This window comes from Xyrauchen texanus, chromosome 41, assembly GCF_025860055.1.
Source record: "Xyrauchen texanus isolate HMW12.3.18 chromosome 41, RBS_HiC_50CHRs, whole genome shotgun sequence".
Classification (NCBI taxonomy): domain Eukaryota; kingdom Metazoa; phylum Chordata; class Actinopteri; order Cypriniformes; family Catostomidae; genus Xyrauchen; species Xyrauchen texanus.
The window spans coordinates 27397213-27424949 of NC_068316.1; the positions used below are offsets into that span (position 1 = coordinate 27397213).

The following is a 27737-nucleotide window of genomic DNA, read 5'->3' on the forward strand; positions in this document are numbered from 1 at the left end:
AATTTTAACCGCATGAGGCAGGGGGGATACGACATGCTGAAATGCCTTCAAACTATAGTGTGAATTAATAACAACGCATTTGCTTTTAAATCTTTTGAAATTGTTAGGAAGTTCACTTCAATTATGGCCATTTGTCCAGTCCATCACTAACTTAACCCTACCTTGGTGTTGCGGGTCATTTTGACCAGTTTTTAAAATAGTTCTAAATGAGTCCGAAAGTTCCACAAGGCCAAGGAAGGGATAAAGGAAATAGTTTCCTCAAAAATTACAATTCTGTCATTTACTCACTCAAATAAACTTTGGACCAACCTTTAAAAGGCAGCCGCTCACTTTCACATATGAAGACCTAGGAGTTCATTGGTGTCTTCCTTCTGACACACATTTGAAATGGGTGTGAGGGACCGTTAGAAGGTGTGATGCCAGTGAAGCAGCGGAGGATTTTGTTGCGAGCGCACTACTTGCCTGCAAAGACTGTGTGCTTGTCATCTTCAAGCTGAGCAGAAGTTGAGCTGCGCTTCACAGCCCCTTCACAGCAAGGCAGCAGCGACTTTTGCCCACCCCATAATAATCACTGACATTCCCTGCACGCCAGCTTCCCTCCTCTTCTCCTCTGGCTTGCTGAAACTGCCAATTTGCCTCAAACGAGCCAAACTTAATCCCTTCACTCCCAGCTTCCTGTCTCCAGTTCTATCTAACTGGCTGCGGCCATGAGAAGAACAAAAGCAGAGAGGCAACAAACAAAAAGGCCTTAACCTTCTAACTTCCACCCTCTGGATTGCTCTGTCAAATAACGGAACCACTCGGCCCTCTTTGTTGACCCAATCCTCTTGTCATTTCCTTGTAATTGTGCTCAATTGAGCTTGAGAGCTCCTCTCCCTTGCCTCCTTGCTGCTCTAAGCCTTCTCATTCTCTCCGCATCGTGCCTGAGTGCGCTGCCTTTCTATAGACGCCTGACACAAACAAGTGCATCACATTTAACCCGAGCAACCCTCAGCAGAAGCTAGGCGTTCCTTTAAAATGCTATCACCTGTCTCCACAACCTCGTTCCTTTACCTCACCACCTCCTCAGTCCATCCATCATCCTGTCCTTTTCTAAACTGGGACAGCCAGTTATCCCAACGCTTAACCCCTCTTTCCCTCCCCCCTCCTTCTGAGCTCTTGGAATCCATCTTTCTTCTGCACCTGCGATGCTTGTCTGTTCCCCCGTACATGGCTGGTCTTTAGAGGATTGCTCGGGGAGACCCGGTCCACTGACCCCTGTATGAAGGACGTCATGGCCGCCCCCCTTTCTCAGCATGTCACCCACCTTTCTGTGACAAGCATGCATATTTGTCATCTATCACTTTTTCGTCCTGGTCTCTCATCACTGACCCTGTCTGCATGTCACTGCTCCACTTTCCTGGCTCTCCTGATAAAGCCTTGCGTCAACGCACGTCCTATTTCATGACCCACTCTTTTTCCATTTCTCCTCATGTGCCACCTGACTAGCCAGATGAAGGTTTTCCAACATTCCAAACCTCCATTAGGGACTACAAAAATGAAATAATTTCGAAATCGACTAGTTGGTGGGTTGCGTCAATGAATAGTCGACTAATCCATAGTTGACTACTCATTGACACAATCCACCAACTAGTCGACGTAACCTGAACTTTAAACTGATTTTCCTTAGTCAACCTAATCAATAGTCAACTAAGGGATCGTTTTGCGGAACATAAAATAAAAGAGTGAATATCCTGTTGTCTAAACTCAAGACAATTGCTGTACATAGTACTGCTTACTTTTATAACAATTTTTGGTGTTTGTTTAAGTGTTAAAAGTAGTCCATGTGACTTGTGCATTATACAATCAATTTGCATAAAGAACAGCTCGTAATTTAAGTCATTATTCTCACTCAAATCAAATTAAATCTTTAATAAAGTCCAAAGACAGCTTTGAAATCCAAAATGGTGGCTACGTCGATAACATCAATACTCCTTGAGTCTTGTGTGTCACGTGACCAAATGTCATGTCATGTCACAAGGCTGGTTTCAGATTCACCTCACCCTGATAGAAGGGATTTGTGGAACGTTTACAAAAGATGCATTCAAGAACAGATAGATGGAACTGAATAGAATCTCGAGATTTGTTTTTAAAAAGTTGGATTATTTAACAGCGCAAAATGCAACACAATAGTGAAAGACATGCATGCATGTGTATGGCTGTAGTGCCAGAGCTTCAAGAAGAATCCATTTAAATTTTAAACAACTTTTCAGAGAGGGTTTCACCATACACATGGTGCAAATTAAAAAATACTAAAACTAAAAGTTATGCATTTAGAATTTTTTTAATATAAAATACTCTACCTTACAAATCAAATAGTTGGTTGTTGGACTACTATTTGACCATTGTGACATCCCAAACCTATATATGCTATGTCATTGCTGTCAGAGCTCCAATGGCAAAAAGAAACCACATATTACTGAAGGCTGATGGGACACAGACATTAAGACAATAGGACCGTTTTCAGAGGCTCTGTGACTTCACTGGTGACAGCAGGCACTTGAGAGCATATCTATTGCGTGCCACTTGACTCCATTCATTAGTACAAGATGGTACCAAACAAGACTTGTTTATATGTGTATATTTATAGCTAAATAACCAGCTGGTGAGCAGAAACCTGTGAAGACGCTCTGGGCTTTGTGATCTTGTCAAATAGAATCGGAGACTCAAAGAGATGACAAGTGCTTGGGGACTTTGCGTGTTGTTTTAGAAGGAGACAAAAATAACCAGCGAATGGAACACTACTAAGGGGGAACATGGAATTGTGATCCAGCCTTCATTCAGACTGAAGTGGGTAGATAGAGGAAAGTGTCGTTAGAAGAAACTTTGCTGTAGCTTGAAGTGGTACGTTTAATCATGGAGAGACATCTAGCCCTCATGAGCAACAGTTGTAATAATGTGCGCCAACTATAATGACAATCAAATTAAGTTGAAATGGATGTTTTTTTCCACTAAAGTATTGGCACTCAGGGTCAGTCGATAAAAGAGTGTGTAAAAAAAAAAAGTGTTCACTCTAAAGAGCCATGTGATAAGTAGTGAGAGGCCCTTGGCAAGGGTGGAGGGTCACATTGATTTAGCTTGAGTATTGCAAAGCAATTCAGCTGACTCACTTCACTGGAGGTTAACGAAAGTAGAGGTGCAAGGGACGCGTACAATTAGAGGCTCTGTAAATAGCTTGCCAATTGTCAGACTAATTAAAAATGGCTAATGCGCGTTACTTCAAATAATCATTCAGCTATAAAGTTGTGGCTGTCAGGTGTAAACAAGGCATGTGACTGCAGTGGGGAGAAAATCAATGGACATCTGTTCATTTATCTCAGGCAGGAGACCAAATTGAAAAATGGATTGCCCGAATTGCCACAAATCTGCATTGTGATAAAGGTGCAATACATCGGAACACCTGCTTAGGAGGCGATAATGGGCATTTCGACGGCTGGCCACGAGCCCCAGTGGATCGCCAATATAGGATCAAATTGCAATCTTTCGCCGGCCCGCTGGGAGCATGCTGGAAGAATTTGTAGGTATAGACAAGGTGAAACAGACAGGATGTCTTCAATCATGGAGTGAAATTCTTCTGTGTGGCGAAAAGGGTGTTCATTATGGAACTCTAATGAGTGAAAATTAGACAATAAATCCATTCTGCTAGCTCCTCAGCTCTTGAGACCCAAACCTAATGATATTGCATTTTAACAATGGGCCAGTCTATATGTCTCCTGGTAGATTCCTCAAGATTGTTTGGAATTCAGACCACACCGTCGATCCGCTAGAGACTGCTCGGTGATCTCCAAATGATCCGCATCAGAGGACTCCTTGATTGGATGGCTAAAACTGACAGCTTTGGAAGCTAATCCTGCAAATAAGACTGTTCCTGTTGCAGTTGGTTTACAAGATTGCGGTGCTAATCGCTAATACAGGTTTCAGATCCATATTGTCATCTCAAGGGCAATCCAGGTAGTTCTTATCCTTGTCAATTTTTGACATTTGTGCAATTACTTTTAAGCAACTGGTGTAAGTGCCTAACATTCTGCCAAAAATCTCATTTTGTGTTTCAGAGAAGAAAGAAAAAGTCTTACATGTTTGGAACAACATGAGATTGAGAACATGGCAGAATTTACATTTTTAGGTGAACTATTCCTTTAAGTGTACAGTACTTTTAGGGGCCACTTAGGGCTGCATGATATGAGGAAAAGTGTAATTTGCATTAAGTTGTTGGATAATGTGATATGCGATGTGATAATACTACTGTACGATTTAGGGCTGTCAACTGGGCAGATAAACTAAGTTTGAATTTTTACCTTAAATATTTTCAAAATTCGAATAATTTTCTAATTTTAAAGTCAGCTGATTTTGTTTCCTGAGTCCACAAGAGGGTGCATTGAATACATAATCCATTCAGCATCATTATATTACTGAAAATAGCATTCCTGGGATAAAAAAAATGAAATAAAAAGAGCATTCCATTTTCAACTAATGTGCATAAAATAAATAAAGTTTTAGCCGTTCCATATTTTCAAATGTTAAATGGGGGGGCACTTTAATAGATAGTTCACATGATGTTACTCTTTCTGATGCCACAGTTTACCAAGACAAACTTAATAATGACAACAAAATACCAAATTGTTTTTAATTCATTACAGTGTATGTAGTGTAGCAATATTCCCAGATAGCAGTGGTATTCGGCTGAATTCAGAGGTGCAGCGGCTCAGACTTTGAGCCCAGGCCAGGGGCTGTTCAAACAGACGGAACACAACAGAATGGAACTGAACGCGAGGATCTCGAGACAGACACATATTTCCAAGATGATGAACTCCTTTCCTGACAATGCGTTTAAAAAAACTCATTGCTTAATCTGAGAAACGCTTATAAGAGAGCAAGACACAATGGCCAAGTACCTCCACAAACTGTAAGGGGCTGTTCACACCAAATGCTTTTGCAACCATTTATTTATTTTTCTATGTAAACTTGTGCTAGACGAACGTCTTTGTTTCAAATTAATTTTTTTATGCAGCATCTCATGCAGGAGATAATCTTTTTAGATGCTGTGTCTAATTAAAAAGAACTTTGAAAAGCATCTTAAGACACCTTTCTATTAAACTGTATTGATAGTATGATTACGTGAGTTAAAAAAAGTTCTTAGACTTTCCTTAATGTGATGGGGCAGCCCAGACACAGAGTCCACAGAATCCCAGGTGCAGTTAATTGTGCAACCATAACCCCAAAAATAATAATAATAATAATAATAATAATAATAATAATAATAATAATAATAAAAAGAGATGTGGTGAATAATGCTGGACTTTTAACCTTAAAGGCATAGATCTCCCAAAAATGAAAATTCTCTCATCGTTTACTCATCCTCATGCCATCCTAGATGTGTAAGACTATCTTTCTTCTAGTGAACACAAATATTTTTAGAAGAATATTTCAGCTCTGTTGGTCCATACAATGCAAGTAAATGGTGGCCAGAACTTTAAAAGTAATCCATATGAATATAATTGTTAAATCCACGTCTTCAGAAGTTATATTACCCTTTTATAAGTCCTTTTTTACTATAAATCTCCATTTTCACTTACAAGTTCTCTTTTATTTTTGGTGATTCATATTCTTCGAGCATATCATCACCTACTGGACAGGGAGGAGAATTTATAGTAAACAATTTACTTAAATATTGATCTGATTCTCATCAACACCTATCATATCACTTCTGAAGATATGGAATAAACCACTGGATTCATATGAGTTTCTTTTATGCAGCATTTATTTGCATTTTAAAGCTTCAAAGCTCTGGCCACCATAAAAGGAAAAGTTCACCCAAAAATGAAAATTCTCTAATTATTAACTTACCCTGATGCCATACCAGATGTGTATGATTGTCTTTCTTCAGCAGAACACAAATGAAGATTTGTAATAAGTTTAATTATCTATTTATTTTTTACACAAACAAAACGCTTCAGAAAACATTCAATGATCGACTGGAGTGACAGTCGCATGTCCAGTCTTTCTCTGCCATCTTAGTAGCCATAAATATTACTTTGAAAGTATTATAATCATTCTGTTATCGCAAACTTCTTGTGATATGTATATTGCCATATGTACATTTGTTATATTTCGAGAATTTAATATATATCGTGCCCCCCTAGGGCCACTGTAAAAACCAATTGAAAAGACAGATTTCTTTTATAAATTGTAAATTTGCACATATTTCATATTCTCAATTTAAGTACCTTAAAACCCAGGTACATTTTTCATTTCCCACTATTTCTCAGTAATCCTGACCGCCAGGCCTGTGTGGCACTGCGGTGTCAGAGGAAGAGAACCCGCAGAGAGAGGCAGGGGGAGAGAGGGTGAGAGAGAGAGAGAGAGAGAGAATAAGAGAAATGGAATTATAGTGAGAGCGATTAGCCCTGCATGAGTAATAGATCATGAACCTATACAGCAGAGCTGAATCCATCTTCTGTATGGGCTCAACTTAATGCCTTCACTCTGCCCACCTCTGAAACACACACACCAATACAGCACATCAACTCTATACACTTCTTAGAAACCTTAATTAAACATTTCTGATGTTTGAGCATTTATTATATTTAGTGCTGACCAATATTATAATATAATAGTTAACCCTAAAATGAAAATTTGCAGATGTTTAAAACCCATTATTTTTTTGCATGGAACGTAAAAGGAAGTATCTAGCAGATTGTCCAAGCTGTTTTTCCCCCATACAATAGAAATTGAATGGTAAACACGTAGGGCCCTATGAAATATATATAATTTTTTTTACAAATTCAGATTTATATTTAAATTACGGATTTAAAATTTTAATTACATTTTATCATTAAAAATGTCCAATCAAATAAATTTATAGAATTTTAAATCAAATGAAAACAGAACAATTACTTTTCAACATACTATTGCATTATTTTTTATCAAATGAAGAGCTTCTATACTGATCCCCACAGCACAATCCAAAAGCCATTTTATTTGTATTTTATTATTTGTCAAATAAAGTGCTGCACATTAGAGAATCACAGTATTCATGCAAGCAGAAATTAAACTCTTGCTTGTGAGATATTGCATAAATATAATGTAATTTCATTGATATATTATTATTATTATTATTATTATTATTATTATTATTATTATTATTATTACTACTACTACTACATTGAATATTACATTTTACTATCCACCTTTTTCCTGACCTCTGACTTCTGTTGCATTTAAGGCATCTAGTTGAATGCAGCTTTTCTTGTGCCATTTTGGCAGAGAACCAGATGATTTGACAACTTCACTTCTCACCTCCGGAAAAGCATTTCACTCTATGGACTAATGTGCTTATTAAACTGCATAAATGTCTATTTGTGCTGCACTTCACAGTGAATAAAGCGCTCTGCTCTTTGTCATTAATACACACACATAGCGCACGTGATGTTGATGATGTGGTTAGTGTTTAGGCAGTGGCTTCTCACATTCACTTACTGTTGAAGCATGCAGCTCATGCACACCATATATGCTCTTTTTTTTAATTCAACCTTTAATTAAACCAATCTTTTGTGGTTTAAGCATCACACTAGGACATATCACAAATTTTATTTGATTAATTGTGCATTTATACATTCATTTTATAAGAGAAACTTGTATATTCTTATAAATATATTTTAGAAGAATGTGTTTCACAGTTTGGAAAAAACATGAGGGTGAGTAAATGATGACAGAATTTTCCTTTGCAAGCTCTGCAATTTAAAAGAATAGTTACTCAAAGTTTAATATAGGCTATACTTATATGAAGTATAAGTGTATAATATGGACAAAAACCAATATTTACATTAGATTTATGAATGATTTGTTTGCTTGCTTATCCCGCTCCCATATTCATCTGATTGGTCAGATGTTACAACGGCAAAAGTTGTTTGTCAGGCACAAGTGTATATAGATACAAAATAAATACATAAAACAAAAGTGCAAAAAATTTTTTTTTGCAATACATGCAATGAAATTTTGCATTTGAAAGACAAACTAGTAAAAAAATAAATAAATATGCAAATAAAGCAACGTTTACATCCTACATGTTTAAGAGAATAAACTCATCACTTCTAGGGAAATTGGTGCAAAATAGAAATTTAAATTTAAATTTAAGCCACTGTGGCTCTTTCATTAAGTCTAATAAATGTAATTAGTAACACTTTACAATAAGGTTCCATTTGTTAACATAATAAGTTAAAATTAACAATAATTTTACAGCATTTATTATTCTTAGTTAATGCTAATTTCAACATATACCATTTCTAAAATTGAAAGTTGTATATAACATTAGTTAATGCACTATGAACTATGAACTATGTATTTTTATTTAACTAACATAAACAAAGATTAATAAATGCTGTAAAAATATATTGTTAATTGTTTGATTAGCAAATGGAACCTTATTGTGAAGTGATATTGAATTAAATGTATAGGGATATATACTGTAAACGATTCCATTCCATAGTTGATCTGCATGAATTATTTTTTTAATTAAAAAATATACCCACCACAAGCTAGCGTATAAATTAGTATGTGCATTTCAGAGATTTGCATGAAAATAAACAAATGGACACCCAGTTAATAAAAGCAAAAAACGTCCAATTACGTTATCGTCCAGATTTGCTTACTTGATAAGCAGTTACAATACAAAGCTTGAACCACTATCGGAGTGATCCAGCGACAGGAGTGAATTGTGTTCCTGTCAGTAGCTCTTCTCCGAGACACTCGCGTAAACAAGCAGACACAGATTAGCAACATAAGCTCCATCTGGCAGCGAGCCACGTCTCCCATTGCTCTCCCTGTCTCACTCACCCCGTCTCTCTGATACTCTGTGGCCATTCATCCTCAGCTAAGCTCAGATAGGTATACAGACGCAGACTCACGAGTCGACGGCCTCACCAGGGTCTTTTTGTGCTCTGTGGCGGCTTCGTCCATACACTCTGAATGGCTCAATGGCAAGCTATTTATTACATGCGACCTGCTCCTCAAATCCAGTGTGGACAACATACTAGGCCTCAAATTCAATAAAGGATCATAGGAGTGGAGAAATTCCATCTCAGTTGGCCACCAAGAGATTTGCTGTTGCCCATTCCTAGATGACCAACCATTTGGTGAACTTGTTCTTTATTCCGTTCTTGACTTTCACTCAAACTTTTACTCAGTTAAGTACTGTACTTATTACAGAACACAAAGTAAAGTGCTACCTTGCTGTACAAAGTGCTCTGCACAGCAATCTCTCTCTCTCTCTCTCTCTCTCTCTCTCTCTCTCTCTCTCTCTCTCTCTCTCTCTCTCTCTCTCTCTCTCTCTCTCTCTCTCTCTCTCTCTCTCTCTCTCTCTCTCTCTCTCTCTCTCTCTCTCTCTCTCTCTCTCTCTCTCTCTCTCTCTCTCAATAGTTTTTAAACTCCAGCTGAGAGTGGCAGACAGGGAGAATTGCACGAACAGGTGACAACAAGATAATAGCTTCTACCGCAGAGAGTTCATTACACTGCCCTGTCTCCATTCTGCAACACTGTGTGTGGGTTTGGTGAGTCTTTTTTAAGAGAAAGAGTGTGTGTATTTTATTGTGTGTGTGTGTATGGCTGTATATCAAAACATAGTGGGCTGCCTAAGTAGCATCATATGGGCACCCTCACGGTGAAGGCTGTTCCAAAAGGTAGGCAGAATAATCATTCTGCCTTCTAAAGGCTGATTTATACTTCTGTGTGAAACCATAAGCAATGCGTAGCTATGGCATAACCTGAGGTGCACCTCTCCAAAAATTTAACAATGCGTTGCATTGACGCAGACCACATGAGCTGTGATTGGTCTGTTTTGTAACCAGATACCATCCCCCAGCATGACAAATATCTGAGGTAGTATTTATCATATTGTATTTGGAGCATTATTTTAATCTGGAACATCTGCTGGTTTTATATTCTGTTTATGTTTCATGAAGTTGCATGCAATAATGCCACAAAAAGACACATCGGTTTACAACATATACATTTTTTTTCTCTGGGCTTTTACTTGATGTACACTCACTACACTTTATTAGGAACACTATGGTCTTAATAAAGTGCCCAACATGGTCTTCTGCTGTTGTAGCCCATCTGACTCAAGGTTTGATGTGTTGTGCATTCTGAGAGGTTATTCTGCTCACTACAATTGCACAGAGTGGTTATCCGAGTTACCATAGCCTTTCTGTCCGCTCAAACCAATCTGGACATTTTCCGTTAACCTCTTTCACCAACAATGCGTTTCCGTCCGCAGAACTGGCGCTCACTGGATGTTTTTTATTTATTTATTTATTTATTTCACACCATTCTGAGTAAACTCTAGAGACTGTTGTGCTTGAAAATCCCAGGAGATCAGCAGTTACAAAAATACTCAAACCAGCCCACAATCATGCCACGGTCGAAAACACTGACATCACATTTATCCCATTCTGATGGTTGATGTGAACATTAACTGAAGCTCCTGACCTGTATCTGCATGATTTTACACAATTCACTGCTGCCACACACTTGTCTGATTAGATAAACACATGACTAAGTAGGTGTACAGGTGTTCCTAATAAAGGGCTCAGTGAGTGTATATTTGGTAAGTGACAATATTTGTTGTATTCTAACAAAAACTTTTTCAATCTGTACGATTTTTTGACTGCATGTTTGATAGGATGATTCACAGATAATAATAACATTTCATAAGTTTTAGGAGTTGCTTATATTGTAAATGTATTGTAAAGTCCATATTTTAAGCTTTAAAACAACACCCATTTTACATGCTCTTTCTATACACTAGCAACATGTTACTCAACGGGTGGCCTGCCATATTTCTGTGGCCCGTGTGATGTCATCACATACACTTATGAATGTGTATACATTTTTAGGTGTCAATTTTCTAGAGCATTTGCAGTAATTCTCAGCATGTATAAACTGCTGAACCATTATAGACGAATAGAAATTGCAAACGGATGAAAATAATGAATGAAACCACAAATCTGTGAATATAAATCTCATTATAAGCCACTTTATAGAACATGAGTGCAGGGACAGTCAGCACGAACCCATTGATAACAGTTTGTACATGCTCTCTTCCACACCTTACAGCCATAGCGTGAATCAACCAAGTCTCGGTTGACATACAAACTCAGAGATATATGCTCTTTGAGAACAGTAGGAACTGGAAAAAGGGTAATTCTTCATGCAAAGAGTGCCATTTGTGTGATGCACAGAGGTGCTGCCTATGTAGAGCATTTCAAATCAACAGCAAGACTGCTTACTAGGTTTTGGAACATAACCTGTAAACACACTGTACGTTTGTGCCCATGAGTGTTTGTACTGATGTGTGTGCATGTGGGTGACACATTCAAGACTCTTCTTGTTCTGACGGTCCTTTCAAATGAAAATGAACCTTCATCACATTAACGAGAACAGCACAATGACCCTCTTTCAGTGATGGGCAGACAGACCGGGATCACCACCCTTATATATGAAGCAATCACCATCATTGCTTTCCTCCCTCTCTCGCTTGTGCTCTCTCTCACTCTCATACATACCAGAAAATAAAACAAGCATTATGAAGCATTTTACTTGCACTTGATGGAACACTTAATTATCTTCAATACACACTGTTGCTCCCTGTGCTAGCAATGATTCTCTGATAATAGAGGAGCAGTTGGATTTTATTGAGAGGTGGTCAGAAGTGATACTTCTGCTATGTATGACCTAGCTATCATTTTTAGGATGAAATTGCTTAAAATATGTTTGATAAACCTGAAACAACTGGGAAAATAGTTCACAAATTATTACAAATATTGTCTCCATTCACCTAAGTTGTCTTAAAAGAACGGATAGTTCTGGTCTCGGGTGCCATTGGTCAATACAGCTCTAGCTGTTCTAAAATATAGTACAGTAACCTGTTACTGTGTATATCACTGCGCAACATCCATTGAGGCCAACAAATAATCTTAGTTTACATGTCAAGAACCATATCTTCTAGTGAAAGAAAGATAAAATAACTCTGCTGCATGTCATGCCTAACAACCAACTCTGGACTTTAGGCATGACTACTGTATATATTCCAACTAAGCACATCTTCTCGCACCTTATTTCCTAATTTTAGGTTTAGAGTTAGTGTATTTAGATAGCTTTTTATCATTTAAAAATGTGTGCGTGCATGCGTGTGTGTGAGTGTGAATTTGAGTGAGTGTGAGTAGTATGTGTGCTAAATATGACAACAAATACAAAATTATGTTTTTAAAAAAAAAATTATAATTTCATTTTAGTATAAAAATAACCCATTTGTCTAGGTTTGTAAATATTTAGCATTTGAATTCCATTAAAACAATAGAAATCATAAGGTCAGGAATCTTTGCTGGAACAATTCCCAACACTGATTTCATTTAAATTTTATTGATAAGTAAATAAAGCAGAACATTTTAACCTGTTGATACGCAATTTCACCGCACTCGGGAGTGACGTCACTCTGCTTAAATTTACAATATAATTTACTGTCTATAAATGTAATTGATGTCTGATCGCTGTTTCACGATAGCAATGCTCCATACCTTTTGTTATGAAAACGCGATCACCAGATGAATCCAGTTCGCCACACTTGGATCAATTGTCCATGTCAAGTGTTCATTGAAAAACATCCAATAACACTTTTTGTCCATAAAAGTGATAAATCTGGGAAATATTGATATATTATTAGTTGTTTACATGAGATCTCGCCTGAAAGAATTAACCTTCGTCATCGTTCTTCAACAAACTGTGCAATCTGAGCAGCATTCATGTTGTAAAACTGTATATTATCTTATATATTAAACTCGTAAACAAAACGAGCGTGTCTCCAAAGTCTATTTTTAAAAATGTGCCATAGTTTTCTTCATAATAGCCAACCAGTGCAGTCAGATTTTGTGTCGTCTTGAAAGGCAGAGCCTTAATTTTACTCTGTACACCGGCAGCGATTTTACAGAGAAAAAAGCTGCAGGAACCTCATTTTTTGTTAGATCATCTTCAAATTTGAAACATAACTTCTTTAGACTTGTGGCTTTGAGAACATTGTATTTCTGGGTTGTCTTGGCACTTGTATTATTGTTTTTATAGATTATAAAAACATTCAGCACAAAATATTTCCATTACTATAAACTTCAGCTTCTCTAACGTAATTCTGAAATAATTCCTAATGTGAAAAATACAAAAACTGTGTCCATACTCCAAAGGGTCCTGTAAATACAACCATTTAAGTTTAGGTATGTCATTTTCATGGTTTGTGCTCAAAAAGGGGGTGCGTATCAACAGGTTAAATACTTTCTATATTAAATAATTTAGTTTAAGTGAGAACTTGAAAATACTAAGTAAATTCTACAATTCAAACATGTAAAAAGTAATGCTCCAGCTTATAAGTAATTCTTATTCAAGATTGTTTGTTATCTTTCATCATGGGTCATTGGGTCATCATGTATCAATCTTAAAATAGAAAACGTTGTCATATTTATTCACTAATTTGTGTGAATTTCACAGGTAAATAAAATCAGTATGTTTTACTTCCCAACTTGCAAAGGGCTTAAATTAACTAACAAGCTTGCATGGTTTATTTACACCATTTGTATTGTTGATTTTGTGGTTACAATTGGTAACTTGAAGTCTGAAGTTCATTTTAAAATCAAATAAAACTCATTCATGATCCAAACATTTTTTTACTGTCATCGTGTTTTGCGCAGTGTTGAGGTCTTGGAATCTTGTTTCCATTACCCATAATGCATGGTGATGCTCCTCAATTGATACATAGCATACATTAAACTTTTTCCGTGGAAGGATTCCATATGTCATGTGGTACATGATTATACCAGAGTTAATAAGAAAAGTTGAAAATGTTACTAAATTTTTACTAAATGTGCATCCAATTTGTAAGAAAAAGTTATTGTATTAACTGAAATGTTTAAGTAAAATTTTAGTCACAGAAGTTAAGAAGATTTTACTAGTTTTTCTTAGTCAATTTTAATGTTATAAATTTGTGTGCAAAAACTTGTGAAATAAAATGTAATAAACATTTTCAGTGAACATATTTTCCAACTCCTAGTTTCTCAATTTGAAAATGCAAATGTGAAATTAATTTGTAAAAATCTGCTAGTTTTAATTACAATTATTAGTGCGAGAAACAAGTGCCATCCAAAACAAGAAGAAAAAACATTTGCATGAGATGTTAATTGAAAGAATTTATAGACCCATACATTCTTCGAGTCTAGAGACAATGCAGACGACATTCATTATTTTCCCTTTCTTTCCTTCAGCACAGTTACTGCACAGACTTTATACACTTCATGAACGCTTGGATATTACTGGAGCAAAAAAGTTTTATACACACACACACACACACACACACACACACACACACACACACACACACACACACACATGTTGTGTTTCCATGTTTTATGGGGACTTTCCATAGACATAATGGTTTTTATACTGTACAAACTTTATATTCTATCCCCTAAACCTAACCCTACCCCTAAACCTAACCATCAGAGAAAACATTCTGCATTTTTACATTTTCAAAAAAACATAATTTAGTATGATTTATAAGCTGTTTTCCTCATGGGGACCAACAAAATGTCCCCACAAGGTCAAAAATTTCGGGTTTTACTATCCTTATGGGGACATTTGGTACCCACAAAGTGATAAATACACGCTCACACACACACACACACACACACACACACACTGTGCCTCTCTTTATAGAAATACACCGTTTGCGTCATGAAAGCCTGATATCACATGTCGCCCAGGGTCCGGCATGTCCTTAAACCTCCATTGGCTGACCAGACACAGCTTTGGAGTAGAACAGGTAGTTTAACCACAGTAAGCACACACGAAAGAGAAAGTATTGCTTTGTAGTACATAAAACCCATCCCTGCAAACTCCTGGCAGGGTGTACACAAACAACGAGAGAGCAAATCTCACCCCGAGAGAGTGTCAGCGCTCACTCTGTGTGAAAACCAAATACTCTCTGGGCTATCACATGAAATAGATGAGCAATTCCAACATACAGCATTTGAATACAAATATATCAGCCAGCACATCCCAAAGCTGTTCAAATTGGACCTGCCAAAAAACAGGCCTGCAACACAGTTGTGAGAGAATAAAATGTAAAAGATTTAACAAAAACGTGGGTCATTGCTGTTTAGTACATTTACATGTCCCCATTATGTATGTCTTGTTTTATTGGATAAAATATTAAACTGCCAATTTTTAAAGATGGAAATCATATAAGTTATTTTTCTTTTATCACAAAATATCAATTAAACAAAAATGCACTCTTTGATTTGAGTGGATTTTGCCATTTTTGCGCTCCATTTTTGCTTCTTACATGAAAAGCTGGCAATTTATTCCGAAATATTCAAGCTTTTACTTCTTTTTCTCTTCTTTTCCCTGTCCTGTAATCAGAATGTTCAAACAAAACATGTTTACTTGGGAATCTTGTTTAAATTGGCAATAATTTCAAAGGATTTTCTATTTCCTCAAATACCGCATACCTTTCATTTTCACAGTTTTTGCCTAGGAAACAATATTTTTTTCTTGCATTAATTCCATAGCAGTAACATGTGGGGTAAGTTGTCACAATGGAACCAATAAACCAGTAACATACATGTTTTGACATATTTGTATTGGCAACAAATTATGCTATTAATAAATGAATACGGTATAAAAACCGTTTATGACATTTAAAACACATGTGACAACCTGATCAGATAAAAATTTGACAACATGCCCCAATCAGTCTTTCATGTATCTGGTCTATCAAAATACCTTTGTCCTAAGAACCAATTTAAACCTTTCAATAAAAGTAATATAGTTGACCCATGCTTGAATGTACTGTATGCCAGTCACTGTGTGGTTTGATTATATTCGCTTGTTTATTCAAGAGCTATAACAAAAGTATGATAATAATGAAAATGTAATTGTAGGGTAGAATTCACAAAAAATAAACCAACATACAAAACCTCTCCTAGAGAAAAAATATACACATTTGCTCAATTGGACTTTTGACACCAAATCATACTGTTACTGAGATATACTGTAGCCTCAAAAGGAAGTCTATACTGCATAACAAGAATGGCCCATGTCAGTTAAACAAAAAATGTGCAGAAATTCGAGAAACGGTGGGGGAAGACAGAATGACAGAAATCCAGAGAATTTAATCAGACAAAGCTAATGCAGAGAAAGATTTTTTTTAAACACCTTTTAAAGGAGTTGCAAGATAAGCAAGGTCCCCGCTTGTGGCCCCTAAAGGATGTTGGAATTGATAGATAAAGGCAGCTTTACTGGAGGGTGAGTGGAAGGGAAACTTTATTTAGCGGCAGCACCAAGTGGAATAATGAATATGAAGAGCATCATATATTTTCACTGCTACCATCATCGACAAATCAAATATCTCGCATTGCCTTCATTCAGGCCAGTCGCAATTACACTCATACCCAAATAATAACATAATAAAGATAGACATCTTGTATACATAGTCATGTGCTAAATAAGGGTTTTATAGTGGAAGTGGTTATTGAGATTCATGGATTCCACCAGATTACTGGTCTCCTGCGAGGTAGGGTCACAAGAGAGAGAGAGAAAATAAAAATATCTAGCTAACAAGTAATGTCTTATGTTCAAAATATAAACCAGTAGAGACTTTATGCTTGTGTGACTATATAACAATGAGCCAAAACATTATGACTACCTGCCTAATATCCTGTTAGTCCTCCCATGTGCCGCCAAAACATCACTGACCTGCCGAGGCATGGACTCTACAAGACCCCTGAAGGTGTCCTGTGGCATCTGGCACTAAAACATAAGCAGCAGGTCCTTCAAGTCCTGTGAGTTGTGAGGTGGAGTTGCTGTGACTCGGACTTGTCGGATTGAGATCTGGGGAATTTGGAGGCCAGGGCAACAACTTGAACTCTTCGTCATGTTCCGCAAACCATTTCCAAACAATGTGTGCAGACTGCAATGGGGCATTATCCTGCTGAAAGATGCCACAGCCATCAAGGAATACCATTGCCATGAAGGGGTGTACCTGGTCTGCAATGATATTCAGGTAGGTGGCACGTGTCATATTGACATCCACCTGAATGGCCGGACCCAGGGTTTCCAAGCAGAACACTGCCCAGAGCATCACACTCCCTCCACCAGCTTGTTGTCTTCCCACAGAGTGTAACCTGGTGCCATCACTTACAATATACTCTTTGGAACATTCGTATCATCAGGTTTTGCACAAAGTTGTGGCGTTTATGCCAGCTTAGAGTGCATGCGGTCATTGAAGCGAAAGGTGATTATACCAAATACAAATCATTTTCTAAAATAAATGTACATTTTTCAATTCTACTTTGAACTGTTAAATTACAAAATAGTAAACAGAAGCATTTTACTAGTAGTCTGAGACTTTTGTTCCCATCTGTATATCTGTAAAATGTTTCCAACACAAATAGTTTACCATAAGCATATTATATTATAAGCATAAAATAAATAATGTTATAAGTAATAGTATAAGCATTAGTATTATAACTGCAAAGCTACTAATTTCACAATATTAGAAGTCATCATGTCAGTGGTTCTCGCTCATGGGCATTGTTAATTGATTCAAAGCTCACATAGCAGCGCAGTGCTCGTTTTCCAGGCAGGAGGCATTTATGGAGATGCGCTTGTGCTCTCAGCTCTCATAGTTGATAATATTATTACTCTGATCATCTGATAACTGCTCCCAGCACAGTCACAATTGTTCAGAAGTGTCCACTCTCGGCTCGTGCCAGAGACGTGTTTATTTCTGTTGATGTGAGATAGGACATAACTTTAAATATCTATATTTCACTATAATGTTAAGGACAAGAGTACAGTTACCAAAATGGACTGTAATAATTACATAACGTTAACCAGCTGATGCATTTACCTTCATTATTAAATGACAAGGCAACATTTTATTTATTTTTATTTTATTTTAATTCAAAACAAGAATATCATCAGTCCCCACCTTTTTCTCTCTCCAAAATTATGTATTTTTAAAGAATTGCACATCTGTTCACTGCAGTAAAGGCTACTTGGTAGATCATCACCAGTGTTGGGTGTAATCCAATTAAAAGGAATGTATTATTGTAATCTAATTACATCGCTAATTACAAAAATAGTGTAATACATTAGATTTTAATTCTAGTAATCAGATTACAGTTACTGTCTTTCAATTACTATAATTAATTTCAAGTACATTAAAGGATTATGCATATTTCTAAAAAATAATTTATGTAAAATATGTTTTATATATATATATATATATATATATGTATAATAATGTTCCCGTAACGAGTCATAGGGAATTGTTATTATTTTTAATTTGTTGAGCGGAAAAGTGTTATAGAAAGTCATTTAAAAGTAAAGTAATTAGTAATGTGATTACTTTACTTCTTCATTGAAAAAGTAATCTGTAATCAGTAATTTTTAAGTAACCCAACACTGATCATGACTCATCAGCCACGTTGAATATCAATCATAGAAACACAATGGCATATAAAAAGTAATAAAGGATTATGTCAGGGTCAGAGGTCATTACAAATGGTGGTTTGCATATAACACTAAACCCTGAATGATTAAAAATGACTTTTAGAGATCAGTTCACATAGCATACGCAATACATCAGAGGGTTCATTTACATTTAGTATTTTAGTCTGAGGCTAGTTGTCACATTTTTTTTACTCCAGTGGATACATCTCAGGGTAGGTTTATTTTTGAAAGTCAACATCTGCATATCCACATCCCTAGAAGTCTTGGTTACAAAAAAAAAGACAAAAAAATGTTGCCCAGAAAAAAAGATTGAACATATATTGACACAAAACAAAATAATTCATGCAACAACAATATGTTACAATATGTATACAAATATGTATACAATATGTATACAAATATGTATACAAATAGCCCTAGTGACAACTAGCCTCAGTCCCTATACATGTGTAAGTATGTATGCATGTATCTATGCTGTATAATATATATATATATATTCTTATACAAATATAAAATCCTTTTTAAAATAATATGAATTTAATAGAAGTTGAAATACTATCTTAATAAGCCCACAGCTACTATTATAATACTATTATAGTTTTACTATTATATACTACTATTATATTATAAATAATTTTTGAATATTTCAACAACCGGTCTCATTAAAGTTACTGCAATGATCTCACCTCAGATAGATGTTTATCTCAACGTGTGGTATTGAGATAATTCTGTATGAAAATAGTATTTTTTTCTATTCCACACTCCATGAACCTTTAGCTGAAAAGCCGAGTCTCAGAAGCTAAGAGGTCCTATTAAGAGATAATTACTTATTATGCTAATTTGTAAAGTTGTGCTATGTCTTTCTTTCGGTCACTTTATCAACGGTCCCTCTGGAGTAAGCTGAATCCATTCAGTGTTAATATATTTTCCTCTCCCCAGCCAAACGTATACTGTGGAGGACAACGTGTCCTAAACCATGGAATATTTCATGCTTAATCAGGGAAGAGTCTGTGAATTCAAATGCTGCCGTCACACCGGTCTCTGGTTGCCGCTGGTTATGACCTTCATTAACTTCTTAAATGCTAGCGGTGTTATACCATCATTCACCAAAAAAAATCCTTATCAGCAGCGCACACAAAGAGGAGAGCGTAGTGACGTGCATTCGGGACAAAATTGTGTTTACATCTGATTATGACTAAATGTGTTTCCTTTTCCGGGACAACCAATGTGAGATGTCTGGACTATGCCTGAGATAAATCTTCACCCTAAATCAAATCATATTGGCCCAAAGTAGAAATTTTGTTTTTAGACGTCCAAAAAAAGTGCAGAAAATCTATATATTATAGATTTATAACTATTAATTAACAAAATGCAAATAAAGGCTAAATGTGTTTACAAAGGCTGTAAACAATGTACTTTTGTCCTTTTAAATTGCACCAGACTGTTGTGATTATGTTAAGCTAAGCAATATCAACAAACAGACAGAAAGACAGCAACAAAGCCTTCAATTCATTCCAGTATCCAATATATTGGGATATGGGGAATACCGCTATGAGCAGCATTACAGAGAACTGTTTGGCTCTCTGTTGACCATGTTACTGCACCGTGACCATATTGCCACCACCACTGGACTTTTCGGCTCAGGAGGCATGCGGTAATTACTGCACCAATATGACACTATGCCTGAAAGCTTACCGACACATCAGGATAACAATACGAGAAGTATCAGATAGAGGCAGTGAATACATTCTCATGATACTGTACATTAAATTAACTAAAGCTCATGATAATTATTTTAATTATGTTCTGTTGAGATTGACCTCACTGTTTTGTTTAGGGTCCCAGAGACTACTATGATATATGTGTAAAAATAATAAAAGTAATTTCATAATTAATTCGTTATTTTACCCACAATTTTTTTTTATAAGTACCTCCGACATCATCACATCATAATAGGCACATATTATTGAAGCATTAACCATCTGTTGTATAACTTTTTTGAAATTTGGAGAGTATCCCTTACAGTAACTATATGTAAAGAATAATTGACACTCACGAGCGTGTGCGTAATTTGTATAATGTCTGTGTGTCCACGTGTATGTGAGAGAGGGGGCGAGGGTTTTTCTCACAGATATTACAGATAATATTGAAACTTTTGTAATGATAGTGTATCTAGCATTGATTCAGCTCGAGCCTTCGTTGCCAGATCGAAAACGTCACTTTAGAACTAGCAACGGAGGATGCGCTGCTTTTCAGCATGTGTTTGTGTTAGTGTGTGTTTATCAATGTCCCCATAAGGATAGTAAAAACCAAAATGTTTTACATTGTGGGGACATTTTGTCGGTCCCCATGAGGAAAACAACTTATAAATCATACAAAATTATGTTTTTGGAAAATGTAAAAATGCAGAAAGTTTTCTGTGAGGTTTAGGTTTAGGGGTAGGTTTAGGGGATAGAATATATAGTTTGTACAGTATAAAAACCATTATGTCTATGGAAAGTCCCCATAAAACATGGAAACCCAACGTGTGTGTGTGTGTGTGTGTGTGTGTGTGTGTGTGTGTGTGTGTGTGTGAGAACGAGGGGCAGGGTTAGCGCAATGCTTTCCATTTTAGCTATGCGATGCTGATTTTGGCCAAATATATTGAAACTAAAACGTTTCACATATTTAAAGTTATTTTGGATAATAGAATCTGTTGTATTGATGCTCTATTTTTTGGCCACAGCATGTATGCATGTATGTGTGTGAGCGTGTGTAAGTGCGGGGGACACTAGGAAGCTTTTCAACCGAAATTGAAATAAATCTAGGATATTATAGATATTGTTTGGCATTCTTAACCAATTTACTTTAACCAATGTCTTTGTTTTAATTGGTTATTTTGTTGTGGTAGCATGTAGGGCACTTTTAAATAACTGAATGCAAGTTATTTAAAAGTGGGGAAGGAAGTGAGATGGAACCGTTATGCGGCCAGGACCTGGAACAAACGTTGAGCGTTTACTTGAAAAACATTTGAACGCTTTAGAATGTCCAACAACCAATCAGAATCAAGCATTCAACAGACCGCAGTATAAATTGTTATATATTACATTGCATTATAATAGCTTCTGTTTGACCCCCCCTCCCCCCAAAAAAAAAAAACTTTGGGGAAAAATACTGTAAAATAAATCAAAATAATCAACTGCTGCAATAATATTGACATGTGAAATCCATTGCATTTGTTTTTCAGTATATAGCGTCTCTGAAACACCATACATAAGTAATGATATATTTTATAAATGGAATATGGTTTTAATATGTTATCAAGTTGAAATTTTGTCTATAATCAATTCTCAAAAGATTAGTAAAAGTCATGTAGTATCATCCTGATACAATAATATGAAGTATATTTTTCAAGCTATAGGTAACAATAGCATTGGAGGTCTCTCAGACTTTTTTTTTTTTCGTTTCAATAAACAAAAACAAAAATGCATAACTGCAACTGATATTAGCTCTCAATCGAGTTCAAGTACAACATCACAGAAAGCGCGCCATCCATCGCAACATGAAAATGTGTCTTTATAAAAGTAGATGGGGGCTAACTCCGTTCATTTCCCAAACGAGTCAGGGATAAATAACAGGGTTGTGGTTAATTCACGCTGGAGACAAATAATAGAAAGACCCACTGTACTATGAGAGCCACAGCGGGGCAGTCACACACCTCAAGAATAACTAACCTTTAACAAGTTTAGACTTTAATTAATCTACATCAAAGCACTGATATTACATTATTTAATACTTAACAGCACTGAAAAATTTTTTTTATGGTGAAGTAAATATAGCAGGTAACTTTTAAATAACTTTTTGAAGCGGGTGTTCCCATCATGCACAGGGCTTGAATAATTAATGAGCTTGCATAGTGTCACTCTTTGCAAGTTTATTTATACCCGTTTTATTGTTGATTTTGTTGTAACGGTTGGAAGTTCATTTTCTACTCCAAATTACTCGTTCATGATCAAAAAAATAATCTGTTGATTGTTACCGTCATCGTGTTCAGGTCGACGTGCAATGCTCTGGATCTGGTTTCTATCGCCATTAAAGCAAGATGATGTTCTTCAATAGACTACAAAGCATGTGTTAAGCTTCCCTGTGGAAGACTTCCATGTCATGTGGTACATGATTAATTATGTTAAAAAAAAGCATTGACATGCCAGTACACTTTGAAAAGCATGGCTTATTTAGTGCCACATTGCTTGAGTAAATTGTACAAACAAAATTGAGTAACATTAACTTGAAAAAGAGAATTGCAAAGTAAACTCTACTTGAGAAGTTCTAATGAAAGCCAGCAATAATTGTGTGTAGCATTTAAATGTACTAAAACTTTCTGCAAGGAAATAGATTTCAGGGTTTACATTTTTTTATTAAACATCACTCTTTTTTTCAGTGTACTAGAAGTCCAGTACTTAACATAAAGGCCTATGGACCTAAAATGTATGCAGGGTTTTTTTTACCATTTTAAAATCACAGTTTTGCTTCAGTAGTTCATTTGAAATAGTCCTGCACTGTGAAAGTACAAGCTGTGTGCATATCTATTAAAAACAAATTGCAAAATGCAGTTTCAAAATAGTTTGAAATGAAGTACAGCGTGTCATACGCAGGACATCCCAATAGTATTTTGTCAACTGCCATATGCTTCCTCAATATTGTTTGCGCTTTGCATGTTTGGTGATTGTCCTCTGATAGGTTTGAGATACGCAGGCCAACAAAATTCCTCCACACACAGTTTTTCATTCAAAAGGATTTGAGCACCAAATACATGAAACAAGTACATACTTGATGTCAATAAGAGAACTGCCCCAGTTTTGCGGATTAATCCCTATTGTTTGCTTGTGTGTTACCTGTTAACGTTATCATTATCATTACGCTCTCTAAAAAAACAACTATACCATGCAAAAAACCCTAACAACATCATGAGCGAAATCTGCTTACATGCGTTTGACTACACATCAGTTTTAATGCACTGGACAGTCTGTAATAATCTCAAGCATTTGCTGTGGATTAAACAGTCAAATGCCATGTCAATATAATCCCAAAATGTCACCCTTTTGCCAAGAGGACAATAAAATGAATTGTTTCGGCTTTCAAAAAGATGAGTGTTTAGAACGAGACACTGTATTATGTTTTCATCTCCATTATAAAAGATTAGATGGGAGAAGTTAAAGCAATCTGCTGACGTAATCTGGTTTTATGTGATTAATTGTCTATGAATTCACAGGAGTGTAAGTGTATTGTCTCCTCTAAAATGAAAATCTAGATCATAATGATGATGAAAAAACAATAATGCTTTATACTCAGAACATTGGTGATGGATGGATGTCTGGTCTAAACAACCAACCGGTTATTTATGATGGCCAGTGCATGCATTGTAAAACGTGGTAACATGAAATTTTGACCTTAATAAATTATTTATATTTGATGCAACCCTTAAAATAACTTTTGGTGCACTTTGACTTAAATAAAACCTGATAATTAAGATATTACCACTTGAAGCACATTTTTAGATTACCTGATTTTTCCAGAGTATGCATTTCTGCTCATAGCATGTTTTTGTGGTAACATCATAATAAACTGATTTTATTCAAGTCATACGATCGAGTGTGTGTGAATGTACTGTAGGCTTATAATATGACAAATAAACATGATTTCTTGGTTATATCAACACAAGTCATTTTAAAGGGTCACATTAGGTACTGCCCATATTACTTTTCACAGTGACTGAGCTTAGCCATTAATACGCATACACTTTTACGCTCTCCTCTAATGTTCATATGCAATGCTTAATGTTCTGTGACCAATTCTGTCATTTCCATTATGTAAATATATTTGCCTCTGCGTTACACTACAGCTATTGTCTATGTTCTCACAACTGCTTGGGTTATTAATACTTTGGGTGACAGGTCAAGTTGCAGTTGCCGACAGACATCTGTATGTGTATAGCACAATGCTAGTAGCACTTTATGGAATGCATGCACGCTGCAGGCCACTGAATAGTTCTATCACTATGTACTCAAAAGTAACAAGGATTTCCTCTTTAAAAAAATTTACATTTTAAAATATATATGTTATACATTTAGGAAAAGTTTTTGATCATTCAAGCTGGTCTCATGCGATGAATCAATGCTGATAGTGAGTAAAATAATTAATAAACTCGGAAGCAATTTCGTGTCCAGTTGCCAGCAAAGGCAAAGTGACGGAACTGACCACAAGCAACGTGCCAGATCAATGCGCCGTTATCAGCCGATCCAGCTCAGGGCCCTGCATGCACCTGTCGGGTCACACGATAAGCAGTGATGGGGTGAAGCACACCACGCAAACCTGTCACAAGCAAAGGTGGAGGACTCTCTAAACCTGACCACCTTCAAACACCACCATTTATTACCAGCCACCAATGTAAGATGAGCAGCAAGCATGCACGCTGATTTTCTAAAATATTTTTAAATCCTGTGCTTGCATTAAAAAAAAAGATTACAATAACAGCAACAACAATTATTATAATTAATCAGTTATTCTACTATTATTGCGGTTGTTGCTGTTGTTAGTGTTGGTGGATTACTGTATTTAATCTCTATATTGGCAGTAGTGTACGCCTACAAATATTTTGAAAAAGAGCTTTGTTTTACACGTAGACTTTTAGATATAACCAGGTGAGTATTATACGCATAAGTGAAAAGTTGCAGTTGTTTCTTAAAGGAGATTTCACTTCCTGATATGAACATAAACCATTATTTGTTGGTGTAACATAATGTATTCAGGTTAAATCAGTCATGTTAAATAAAAATGTTGACTTGTAAATATACAGTATATTGAATTATGAACATGACCAATATCAGAATACAGTACCTGACAAATGTTTTTTTAGTGCTGTGTGGGATATATTTTAATTTCCCATTTTAAGCCGTATGATGCAGTATATTACAATGGTTACTAAATGTAAGCTGTCAAAATATTTTTATAATAATAATAATAATAATAATAATAATAATAATAAAATGTATTTATTTATTTTTATTATTTATTTTATATATAAAAAAATGTTCTGTCATTGCATAGAACTAACAACACACTCTTTGTCAAAATAATTTGTAATAAATACATTATTTTTGTCAGGTAACCTAAAAATGTACTTCATGTAGTAACATTATAAATTAAGTGGTTTTATAAACAAAATAAGTAAAAAATGACAAAATGACTTAATTACTGAATCAACCGGACTACATTAGGTTTTACCAAAGAACATATTTTAAATATCGGCAGATCGGGAAGAAATGGCTCCTTAAGGTCACAACTGTGTTTTCACTTTGCACATTTACAGTGTAGTTACAACAGATATTATATATAATAAATGTGCAAAGTAAAAAAATAAATAAATAAATATATATATATATATATATATATATATATATATATATATATATATATATATATATATACACACACACACACACACACAATGGGAAAAATGCTAAGCTAAAATGTGTGCTTCTTGTGGGTACATCTAAATTAACCAGTTTGATTCAAGTTATCAATATTATTTAAAAACACCTGAATCAACCTGTATACACGAGGTTACACTAACAAAACTAGTTTTGTAAAGGTTAAGTCAGGCAGAAACAGCTCCTTAAGGTATCAATTGTCACTTTTTACAGTGTAGTTCTAGTGCTTAATACATTTTATATAGACATCTCTAAAATCCCATATATTGGCAACAACGTTTACAAAAGACTGAAAGCGTCACAGGATGTTAAAATCACAGCAAAACTGAGGTCAAATCTTGTAGTTTAGGTTAAAACAAGGACAAACAGCAGCCTCTACCTGGTCCCTAAATGCAATGAAAATGCAGCATCTATCCAGATGCATCACAAAACGACAAATAAACAGAGCAATCGGAGTATTTCCTCTGACCAGCCTGCGTATATGTGTCCGAACAGAGCTTTGTTGTGTTGGCAAAACTTGGACAGGAGAATGATACCGATACTGATGCGACCTCCGCGCCTGAAGCATCACAACATGTGTAGATATCCTGATGTCAATGTGATCGTATATACAGTGTCGGAGAAATGATCATTACTCATCATTGCTGCATGTTCCAGCCGATTTGCGCTCAACTGCTCCGTTATTTCGTCTTTAGGGAAAAGGGCGTTTATTTAGGACATCAATTCTGACAAAGAGCAACTTTACCTTTTCGCTTTGACCTTCTCCTCCTCCTCCTCTTGAACTTGCATTTGACTTGGCTGCTGGGGACCGATGCCATGGTGCTCAGATTCAGGAGAACTTGTGCCGTTCGATGTTTCTAAAAGTTGTTCTGCTTCAGAGCGCCCGTGGTATATCAGCTTCGCCTTATTCCGCCTCACACTCTTATAGTAAGCTCTGGATAACTCGCTTTAAAAGTGCAGCACGTCTGCGTGACTTTATTGGCAGCTCAGCGGGTGCGGCGCGTCCTTCTCCCGCGTGTAAACGCGAGTGGCACGGGCTGCCGGAGCTCCTGCGCTTTTTGGCACCAGCCACTTTGAATCCAATCATGCAGGACGCGTGTCTATTTGCTGCCGCGGATTGTAATTAGATCCAATCATGAGAGTCTTGGCGCCGTGACATCATGGTTTATGGCACACCCCTCCATCCCATGCAGGCGTGCACTCTCAGCCTTCATCTCTGAATAAATGCATGATGCGGGATGAAAGGACGGACAGGGTGAGATCTGCCTGCATGGGACAGCAAAAGTCGTCATACTTTTTACTCCAGTGGGTGAATATTTTTCAGAGTAATTTATTTTGATAAAAATCCAACAGAATAGCTATTGACCATTTCTGCTGTAAATGCCCAGAGCAAACAACCTTTTGTGACAACATGCCCCCAGTGCAATGCATTTCCCTATAAACTTCTACTGAGAGTGCATTACTGTAAACAAAATTGTTGATTGTATAAACTGAGGGCGTGAGTCAAAATAATTTTCAGTTGTAATGGACAGCATACGCTCCAGTTGTGTTTCTCTCACTTTATTTATTTAATGTTTTTAACAGCAGGGGGAATAAGTCATTCTTAGATTAATGAAACATATTTTTATGTTTTTGTGAGTGTGCCAACAGGGTCCAAAAGTCCATACAATGTAAGTGAAT

At 36.1% G+C, this 27737-nt stretch overlaps 1 protein-coding gene across 1 annotated transcript in view; it reads right to left on the reverse strand.

Moving 5' to 3' along the window:
- LOC127634449 (double-stranded RNA-specific editase B2-like) overlaps positions 1 to 26969 on the reverse strand; it is a 278387-nt gene extending 251418 nt beyond the window's left edge. The window contains exon 1 of the mRNA XM_052114023.1: positions 26803 to 26969. Coding sequence (XP_051969983.1) covers positions 26803 to 26875 — 73 coding nt within the window. The 5' untranslated portion in view covers positions 26876 to 26969. The remainder of the gene's footprint in view (positions 1 to 26802) is intronic.
- Between the last annotated feature and the right edge of the window lie 768 nt (positions 26970 to 27737).